The following is an 11372-nucleotide window of genomic DNA, read 5'->3' on the forward strand; positions in this document are numbered from 1 at the left end:
GGGGGCTGTTTTACGAATGTCTTTCGCTGTCTCGGGTTTTTTTTGTTTTTTTTTAATTCCCATGGGGTTACAGACACACTTGAAAGCTATGAAGTGTGCTGTTCTGCCTGTGTTCTCCTTGTAATTGGACAAGTGCGGCACTGGGATATGGAGAGAAACAGAGAGATGGGAAGGATCATGGACTACAGAAACACATGGAATCTATCTATTCCTCCATTTTTTTATTTTGTCTTTCTCGGAATTTACCTTGCAGACTTCAGAGCCACAGGCATTTATCTATCTATCTATCATTTATATAAATATATATATATATATATATATATATATATATATATATATATATATATATATATATATATATATACACACACACATACATATACATACACACACACATATACATATATATATATATGTATATGTATATATACACACACACACAAATAAATAAATAAATGTATATGTATATGTATGCCCATCTATCTATCTATCTATCTATCTATCTATCTATCTATCTATCTATCTCTCTATATATGTGTGTGTGTATATATATATATATATATATATATATATATATATATATATATATATGTGTGTGTGTGTGTGTGTGTGTGTGTGTGTGTGTGTGTGTGTGTGTGTGTGCGCGAGTGCACACGCATGTGCTCGCTGCTGCTCCGTGAGGATAGTGTGCACAGTCTGCAGTTGAAATAAATGACAGCAGGACAAAAGAACAGATTTCCACAAGCTCTTCTTTTCCACGAAAAATTTCCTGCAAGATTGGTGATAAATTGTGTTTTTTGCCTTTGAGGAATTCCAGCACATTTGTTCAGTAATGCAGATCATTTGTTTTGCATGCGTTCCCTGCACATGTGTTCCTTTGTTCCTTTTGTAATGTTGTTTTTTACGCCATTTTAATGTCGTGTACGTACCAGAGACGGTGCAGATCTTACCGTATTTACGGCTCGGTTAGAGTGAACGAGAAAGAGGAATGAGAGCTTCATAGCGCTGTTGAATTTTTAGCCTAATACTGTACATGGGTATACAAGTACAGTACATCAGTACACAGGTTTACAATCATTCAGCATTCAGCACTTGCCTGCTGCTCTAATTATAGACATTAGATGCTCTGCTTTCAGCGAGAGTGCCATGGAGATTTGCTCACTTCCTTATTTACCGTGTGCTGCAACCCTTTTCTGTCTCTCACTGCTTCACTTCCCTCCACACACTTTCCATATCCACCAAACCTGCCCCCTGCACTTCAGCATCTCACTTTATGAATCATCGTGCTTCAAATGCAGACTTCCTCTGCTCTTCGTGTTATACCCAATGTCAGTGTATATTTTCAGTCATAAATATACGCACTGTATGTACTGTTAGCATTACAGAACAAGCATTTCCTTCTTCAAACATGCCGTAGATGCCAAAATATAATATATAGAAATGGAAACATTACAGGCTGTCTAATAGCAGCAATATTTTTTGTTATTTTACAGGCTCGCAGACTGCAGTATCACATTATGTGCCTGAATAAAAGAAATAATACAAAATACATGTGTGAGTCACTTCTCTGCAGTAATGGAACAGTTTATCTTAGTGTATTAAAGCGTCTGTTACTAATGGTGGCTAAACTCTTTACTTCTGCCGATCCGTTTCTTTAACTGTTAACTGTATAGGGTTGTATTCAGAGTAATACGCCAATATTTATGCAGGTAAAGGTAGTTATATTCAGGGTTGGGTTACACTGGTGCTTAAGGTTTTTTTTTTTTTTCTGGATGCACCATTCAGATTATGCAAATCGCCTTCCAGATTTTTCTTGAGCAGGAGCTTCAGGGCCGGGCTTTTTCAATAGAGTTTAGCCCTCTGCCTTTAATCACAAGTGGCTGCCTTTGAAACTGGGAAAAAAAATCCCAAATGTGTACCAAAGATGGAAATTGCACCCCCCCCCCCCGCCCGCCCCCCCCACCATTTACTATAACATGAAATGTAGTGTAACATGAAAGCAAGACACAATTTAGAAAGGAAAAATTCATTTAAAAAAAGACTAAAATGATAATGGGTGCACGGTGGCTTAGTGGTTAGCACGTTCCCCTCACACCTCCAATGTCGGGGGTTCGATTCCCACCGTGGCCCTGTGTGTGTGGAGTTTGCATGTTCTCCCTGTGCTGCAGGGGTTTCCTCCGGGTACTCCGGTTTCCTCCCCTAGTCCAAAGACATACATAGTAGGCTGATTGGCATGTCTAAAGTAGAGTATTAATGGGTGTGTGAGTGTGTATGTGATTGTGCCCTGCGATGGATTGGCATCCTGTCCAGGGTGTACCCTCCTTGTGCCCGATGGGATAGGCTCCAGGTTTCCCCGTGACCCTGAAGGAAGGATAAGCGGTATAGAAGATGGATGGATGGACTAATATGATAATATATGTATGAGCTTGCTAATTTAGCAAGCATAGAAATAAACATCTAATAAAAGTCTTGTGTATTGCCAATATATAGATGGATGGATGGATGGATGGATGAACAATCCTTAATTATCAACATGCAAATCAATGCAAATGTAGTTAAATTTAACAACATGTCTTCCATTCTCATTATTCAACAGCTTATAAAATAGCACTTGATCCAGCACATCCTAATATTTTGCAGTTTATTATTTTTTTTATGTCACAGTACACAAATTAATGTAGCTATGAGATACCGTATTAAATCTAGGTCATGAAATTGTAATTACACTTTTAATTAGCTTTTTTTGAGTTTTTGAATTAATGAAATGATGCTGATGTTTTTTGTTAATTGGATATGCTGACCTGTAATGACAACATGACCATGGTTCGAAGGATAAACTGACCGAGCACTCATCTGCTACACTTACAGCTAACATCTGAGTTAATTGATAACTTTATCCATAACAAATTGGTCCTCAGAATGAGCAGATGAGTCTCCACTGATTTTCCTGGACTTTAAAGGGACCATACTGTTAAATAATGAATAGTGCTACATTTATTTATTTAATATTGGCTTTGAATGCCATTCAGTAGTTTTTTTGAGTCAGTCCCTACAAGATTTTGCGATCACAGAAATGAACGCAAAATCAAGCTTTTAAATTCCGTTTAAAATGACCGCAGAGTTTCCCCAGGTTTGGGCCGAGACACGTCATGTGCCGTGATCACGACGCGCGTTCACCGAAAAACCCCTCTTCGATTCACGTGCGTCGAACACGAGTACAGCTAAAAGGTCTTTCACCGTGAAAGACCGCGCAAAGCAAATTTAAGTAGTTTTCCGCAAAAAAAAGCACAAAAAACTCCGCAAGTTGAATTGCGAATTTTTAAAAAATAAATAAATAAATGCAGCAAAGTCGAGCATTTTTGGCCGCAACAATCACAAAATAACCTCCACAAAATCCTGTAAGGACTGTTGAGTGCATTTACAGTCTAAAACATACATTTCAGTGTGAGAATTGACAGATAGTGATGCTAGACTTCCTCACTTGAGCTGCTATCACACAAAAGAAAAGTGCACTTATATCCAAGGTCAGAATTATGTGAAAATGAGACACATTTCTGTTTTATAGTGCACCTATTATGTTTTTTTTTTCAATTATTACCTTTCATATAGCATGTTATAGAGCTGTTTGTGAATGTTAAAACGTCTGCAAAATTCCAAAAATTTCAGAAGTGCATGACAGACGGAGTTATTGACTCCCAAAAGAAGGAACCGATTCTGAACAGCTGAAACGAGTTGTTAGTGATTCCAGACTTACTTCCTGTACTAACCTACATAGGTTTGTAACAAAAAGCCCGCCTCTGGTCTTCATCGGCTGCTCACTGACAGTCAGCGGTAGATCAATCACAATAGACTGGGATATCTGACCGATCAGATCAGAGTATGCTCTCTGAAAGGAGGAGTTTAGAATGAATCCTTTAGAACGGATCATTTAACGAGTCGTTTTTGACACTAGGTAATGCTGCAGTTTAAATTATGAGCACGTTAAAGTGTTTTTTGACCTCGGATGCATGTAAATCTGTTCTGTGAGACCTTTAACACAACATTAGGCACGTTTCAAAACCATAATAGGTGCGCTTTAAGTAAACTCCATTCTGCATGTGCAGTTTGAACGCAACTTCTTAATAGCACTTAAGTCACTTTAGTTACATCAGCAGTGTGAATACTAATATGTGCAATTTTTATATTAAAAGTGCATTAGGTGCGTTTCTAAGGGTTAAGTGGGTTTGACATTTGAATGATTCCCGCCCACTAACAAAGAAGTTCCGCCTCCAAGATCTTAGGTGGCCTGTATAGTGTCTATAAAATGACTGACACGAAGCACAAACAAAGACAAACAAGCATTCCAGTTTTCTAAACAGCTTTCCTCAGCGGCTTATTCTAAATGCCACTGATTAACTCATTGTTTTTTATTCTATCATGTTCTACACATAAAGATTATTTGTACGAGTATGGAATTTTTTTAAAAAAATGAAGTTTTGCACCTTTAAAATACTCACTTTGCACGCTTAACTCAACTCTGAATACAGCCCATAGTATGACATGTTTCAGGACCATGGACAGCACCATGGCCGTGCGGAGTCCTGCGCCTTTCTGCTCGTTCTATTTGTCTATTTTGAGAAGTGACCCATGGTCTAGTGTACAAACTTTATAGAGTGTGGGGTCCATGCAGCACATATGGATCACAGCTTTTTAATACTGCACCGGACTACTCCTGTCTTTCTTTCATCCTGATCAGAGTCTCTCTCTCTCTCTCTCTCTCTCTCTCTCTCTCTCTCTCTCTCTCTCTCTCTCTCTGGGGATTAGAGAGCAGAACAGACTCATGGAATCTTAAAAAAGAAATGCTGCAACAGTCCCCCCACCTCCCCAACACACACACACACACACACTTACTTCACTCCGATGTTAGAATCTCAGGGGATGGGGGTGGATTAATGACCTCACTGGAGAGAACCCAAGCTCTCCAAATCATCCGGCAGTGTGTGTGTGCATGTGTGTTTGTGTGTGTGTGTGTGTGTGTGTGTGTGTGTGCATGAGAGCTGATGTCTGAACATTAGCTATTCTCTGGAGGAGCACAGCAATCCCATCCACATATTATCTATTAGTGCACCTAAGCGCTGTTTTTGTTCTCATATTTAGCCGCTTTAAGCCGCTCGTGCAATTGCTCTTCACTTCTCCCCTCTGGGAGACAGACCGAAGCGTTCAGCTGTGATCGTGTGAAGCCACTGTGTAAGTAGCTGGGTGTGAAAGCTGCCAACTAACTTGTCTTCCTTGTTAATGATATAACGTAGTAACCTCCTGTGGCGTACCTGTCTCTCAGCTCCCAGCATCCCCTCTGTTCCTGTGACAATATTTAACAGAGCCGCCGGCCTCCCGGCGTAGAGAAACTCATCCCTTCCCCCTCTACATGCTCGTACAGTGAGCGAGCAGTGCAGCGAAAGTCTAAGCCTCAGTAACGAACGCTCGCACGCGAGAGAAAACTCACTACTCAGCTCCTCTCTTGTTGTCTTTCATTTCCTTACACGAAGCAAAGCGATGATTTGTCGAGGTTCACAACTTTGGCCCGGGATTTGTCCTTTTTTTTTTTTGGTCATTATTAATAGAGTTGTAAATTAAGCAATATAACTTATTAGCAATATAAAGACATCTCTATTAAAAGAGAAGAAGCCTGATGGCAGGGGAGTGGAAATGACAGACGGGAATGTGACAGCAGCTCGTTTTTTCTCGTTGTTTCTTTCACACGTTTTTAATCGCTGGTCTTTTTATTTACGTACTTACATTTCACCCAGCAGGTATCTTTATAATCTAAATATACAGTACGCCCTTAAATTCATCTATTAGACACGAAGATTCATGTCTTTAGCATTCTGGAGGCTCATTTCGACCCAAACAGACATGAGGGCTGAGACTGACCTCTCGTGTACTAATTTTTGCCCCCCCTTTTTCTGTCATACTACAGCCAAAAAAGCAGCAGATGGCTCGGTCATCCCCAACGGCTACTGTGACTTCTGCCTCGGAGGCTCGAAGAAGACGGGCTGCCCAGAGGATCTTATCTCCTGCGCAGACTGCGGACGATCAGGTGCGAAGACAAATTCTCAAATATACATACTTTATCATAAAACCCATATACTACATACATATATATGAAACTAATGCACAGAGTGTTTACGCTGTAAGCTCTTTAGGCTACAGAGATTACACAGATTTTCCCCGGTTTGAAAATAAGGATAAGGTGCTACTGTACTGTAACGTGTTATTTTCAAAATGTGGTCTTTGTCGTCTCTGTAGTCTAAAGAACTTACACCGACTCGCATGCAAGACTGATCGTCTGAGGAGAAGGTAGACTTATTTCATAACCAAAAAAAAAGTTTGACATGTCGGACAAAGTTGGAAATATTTGAGGAGCTGGACAAATTTGCACACAGCCCCCCAGACACTGAGGAGAAGGAGGTGGTGGTGAAGGAGGAAAAAACAAGCCTAAAGCTCACAGTAGAATCGCACAGTTTATATGTAACGGCTTGTAGAGCCTCAAAATCAACTGTTAAACTGTACTTTCATAACACGCTGTTTGAAAGCATTAGGAAAAAAAAGAAAGAAAGAGAAGCAGTTCCTGAGAACATCTCAAGAACCAACATGCAGAGGCTGAACTTCACCATGTCATGAGAACCACAACTGGTATCATGTGTTGCTGTCAGATGAAACTGAAACGCACACCATCAACATGTTTGGTGAGTGGATAAAAGTAAACGCACCTGATACCCCCACTGTAGAAGATGAAGGTAGATCCAGTGATGCTTTGGAGCTGTTTTGGGGCTGGCTGGTGGTCCAGGGGCTCTCGTGAAGATTGACAGCATCATGAATCCTGCCAGGTTTCAGTATACTGTATTTCAGCCCAAAACGATAAGCTTCAGACTTGGACATATACACTACATTATATACCGCTTTCACCAAGCTGTGGAGCCAAATCAATACACAAATGGTTAACGAAACACAAAATCCACAATATTTCCTGATGACCATCTCAATCTCTCAAGCTTGTTGTCTGAACTGAATAGAGAAATCTTTTTTCACCCCATGTGTCATCCTTTTGTATCTATTAAACGTAAATGTGGCGATAATTCTGTAAGGCACTGTATATTTCACGACGACCTTCATATATAGTTGTGCACATCAAAGCTGTGTTTGTTTATAACCAGGCTCTGGTATGTATATTCCATGTGGGCGATGCTGTACCGTAGGTGACATCTCGAAAACTTTTAGAGTGAAGCTTGTGGAGTTGTAGAAGCATAACTGTAGAAGGAGCTGCAAAGATATGTCAGTTTTAACACTTTAAAACTGCTAACGAACAACTGTACAAACAATCCTGTAATGAAATAAACCACAAAGGTCACCTGCAGTCGGTAGGACGTATAGAAATGTGAAGGAAATTTGAAGGAGTTTTAGTGAGCGACCGGAACGGCTTCAACGCGTCCTTCAACTGCACTTCTTCCAAAAGATATATCAAACATGGATTTTTTTTTTTTCCTCTGTCCAGGCCACCCGTCCTGCCTGCAGTTCACAGTCAACATGACGGCAGCAGTGAGGACTTACCGCTGGCAGTGCATCGAGTGCAAGTCCTGCAGCCTGTGTGGCACCTCCGAGAACGACGTCAGTTACTGTCCACCTGCTCACTTTTCACTCTTTTTATTATCTCTTAACGCGTCCGCACGGCTTGGCGTACCCTGAATATCGATTTTTTATTCTATCTGTGTTTACAAACTCCTGGTTTACAGGATCAGCTTTTATTCTGTGATGACTGCGATCGAGGATATCACATGTACTGTCTAAGTCCACCTATGGCAGAACCTCCAGAGGGTAAAGCTATCATCTCCATCATCGAGAATAAGAATAGTACTGTACCATCAATTTAAAATAGAGATGCATCAATACCGTTGTTTGTTTTAGTACAAGCATATCATCCAGATCGCGGTCATTTCGTGCCAGATGTTCATTACACGAGAACGTACACTAGGTTCTTTTACCCAGATGAGGACGGGTTCCCTTCTGAGTCGGGTTCCTCTCAAGGTTTCTTCCTCTTAACATCTTAGGGAGTTTTTCCTCGCCACCGTCGCCACCGGCTCGCTCAACAGGGATAAATTCACTCACTTAAAATCTGTATCCCGTCTTTATATATTTCTGTAAAGCTGCTTTGAGACAATGCCCGTTGTAAAAAGCGCTATACAAATAAAATCGAATTGAAATAAAATAAAACATTGAAGTTTACGTCACGTAGTACCAAACGCTATTTAATGCTCATATCAGAGCATTTTTTCCCCCCTAGTACAAGTATCAGCCCAGTATAATTATTGATGCATCGCTGTTCTACATTAGATGACTGTATAACGTTGTTTCGTGTACTGTAAAGTGTAAAGTTATGCACCGTGACCTCTCCTCTACAGGGAGCTGGAGTTGTCACCTGTGTCTGCGGCAACTAAAGGAAAAAGCCTCTGCTTACATCATGCTGAATTAATCTTCATTACACGTTGGGTTGCGGCCGCCCAGCCTCTGCCTCCACAGCCTCATCATGACAAACCAACACGGCAGATTGAAAGAGACGCTCGATTCGCATGAAAGAACAATCCACACTGCGTCGGTCCTGCAGGGAATTTGCAACCGTCCATAACCGCTCATGGAGAGAACAGGTTCCTCCTTCATTTCTGGTGCACAGCAGACGTGCCTCCTGTTTATTCAGTCCTAAATACACTTTCCCACATCTCCCTAATCATTTTCTCCAGCTATATGACTAGGGAGTGATTTCAATCGATGCACACGTTTATTTAGCGGTGCTTAGTCAAGAGGCGCTGAGCGACTCATCGCTGAAGAGTCCGTTTTAACGTGTGGCTCAAGAGGGCACTTGAACGGCAAGAGACTCTGAGTGTTCTCGTCGGAGAAAAAGACTCAACAAAAAAAACGCATCGACTGACTGCTGATGAGGAAAACGCCACGAGATCTCCATAGTCGCTTTTGGTTCGTGAAGCACCGCTAATACTATTTTTCAGCTGTCGTGCCGCCAACTCTCTGCAGTCCACTGTGAGAGGTAGACACCAGCAAGTCACGTGACCAGATTTAGCCACCAGGTCTTATTCAGACTATAAAGAGAAGAGCTCATTACAGCTCCAGAGAGGTCTACGCATCAAGGTTTTATTCAGCGCCTTCTGAGGTGCACCTTATGGAGCTCAAGACATCACCCTCAGATCGAAGGTCGATTAGAAGAGCTGTGATGGCCTGCAGTCTTAAGAGACTCGCTTGGATTTGCCTGGGAGATACGAGTCTATTTTTAACACACAAAACGTCGGTGTTTTCTTTGAACGGATACCCTTTAAGCTCAAGGAGGTCTGAGGTGCATGACATTCAGCTTGGAGGGGGTACTTTACGTCAAAAAGATCGAACTTTCTGCTAATCGTCCGTCCGTCCATCCCTCCAACTCCTCCCTCCTGCTTTTATTTATTTATTTCTTTTTCTCTCCTTCTGAAAAAGCCAATCTAAGATATTCTCTCTGTGTGTTCGTCAGGGTGTATAGTAATGAATTACGTCCAGCCTTGTTTTAAAAACAGGGCCTTAATGTCCGTTTTTTTTTGTTTGTTTGTTTTTTTTTTTACACATTATTACTTTGGATGCATGTTGTGATACTGTTTTAAAAATGAAACTTTTAAGAATGGGTGAGGGGGGGAGAAAAAAACAACAACAAAACAACAACCTATGAAAGCACACTTAATTCGCAATAATGTGTTCGTGACCCTCTCGGGGGGACGTTGCGTCTGTGTGTATGTACTGTATGTACGACACTTTTTGTGGAACTGTGAGACGTATTGGAAAGGCGCAGGACTTTTGGGAGCTTCACCGTAACGACACCGTATTTCCCTTCGATTCTTTATTCTTTTCTTTTTTTTCTCTCCCAATTTTTACTATTTTCTGGACAAACTGAAAGCCAGTTCTGAGACGAAACTATAGCGCCTCGTTTTTGTACAATGAGCTCTTTCCTATCTGTAAGTCTGCTTTGTGTTCTGGGAGTGTGTAATTGCAGTGTGCTTAAAAAAAAAAAGAAAAAAAAAAAAAAAGAAGAAGAAGAAAAAAAAAAAGGAAATAAACCCAGTCGAGTATTACTGGGATGCCAGCATGTGTATGTGACTTTGTGCTGAGGCGATCTTGAACCCAAAGTCCCGTCCATCTGTGGCCTACCTGAAAGAACCGTCTGCTTTTTTCTTTTTTTTTTTTTCCTTTTTGTTTCAGCCCACAAGCTTTAAGTTGGGAGACACTTTTGCTGTACATAAACCTTTTGCTCTCTTATTTTCGAATGGAACGTACTTGCCATATGATTCCTGGAAAATGTTACGACTTCATATACATTAAAATGTGAAAACTAAGCTTCCTGGATTATAAAAAAAAAAAAAAAAAAAAAAAACTAAATCTGTCGGGTCGTTTCTATTTTTGTATTTTCCAAAACTGTTTCAACCATTAGATCAGATCATGGCTCACGGCTTTACTGTGGACACGATATCACATGAGTAGAAATGTTTCATTTCCTCCGTCAGTTCTCCTCCTTTTACCGACCCTTTTGAGTACTTCTGAGTGCTTGTTTAACGATTTTGCACTGACTCTTTGTTGTCTTGACGGCGAAAGCAATGAAAATACAGCCGGAGCTTTTGCATGTTGTGGTTGATGCCTTAGCTTCACAGCAGATTTACACACAGAATGTAGTTCTTCTTTCCCTTTCACAGAATCCTCGCTTTACACGCAGGCCCGCGTCCGCATGCGTACGGATATATCTGAAAACGTGTTTCTTTCTCCGTGCTATTCGCGTTATTCCTGAGGTGTTTGACGTAACGTTTTATGACGCACTATTGCCGTGCAATGTTCGCGTGGACAGGAATGTATTTTTAAAAAAAAAGACAGGTAAAAACCGTTTGAAAAAATACCCTTATACATGCGGACGTGACCTGGTGTTTGAGCAGAAAGGACGAGAATGATGTTCCCTGCTTAAACGATGAAGTACTCCTGTATTTTGCCCTGTGGCCGAGGCCATGCGGAAGAGCTCTGTGGTTAGTAGACATGAAGCTTGTTAGTTTGTTGGCCTTTACTGTGGGAAACGGTCATGTGATCTGATTGTATTCATATCTTGAACGAAGTGACGTGTTTGAGTGAGTAAATGTACAGTAGAAGGTGTTTATCGGCTGCTTCTCGCCGTTGTGTCCGATGAGAGTCATTTCTAAAGTTCCACAAAAAAATCAGTACTTACTTAAGACTTAAAAGTGTATGTCTTGGGCTAGAAAATATCTGAAATAAATATTTTTTAATTGGTAAATGATGAATATAGTCCATATAGTCTCTCTCTCTCT

General features: G+C 40.8%; 1 protein-coding gene across 1 annotated transcript in view; it reads left to right on the top strand.

Moving 5' to 3' along the window:
* The window catches only part of dpf1 (double PHD fingers 1), a 39006-nt gene extending 30500 nt beyond the window's left edge, over positions 1–8506 (top strand). The window contains exons 9-12 of the mRNA XM_053647646.1: positions 5957–6076; positions 7532–7644; positions 7770–7851; positions 8436–8506. Of these exons, the coding sequence (XP_053503621.1) occupies positions 5957–6076; positions 7532–7644; positions 7770–7851; positions 8436–8506 (386 nt within the window). The remainder of the gene's footprint in view (positions 1–5956; positions 6077–7531; positions 7645–7769; positions 7852–8435) is intronic.
* The last annotated feature ends 2866 nt before the right edge of the window (positions 8507–11372 follow it).

This window comes from Ictalurus furcatus, chromosome 17, assembly GCF_023375685.1.
Source record: "Ictalurus furcatus strain D&B chromosome 17, Billie_1.0, whole genome shotgun sequence".
NCBI classification, from domain to species: domain Eukaryota; kingdom Metazoa; phylum Chordata; class Actinopteri; order Siluriformes; family Ictaluridae; genus Ictalurus; species Ictalurus furcatus.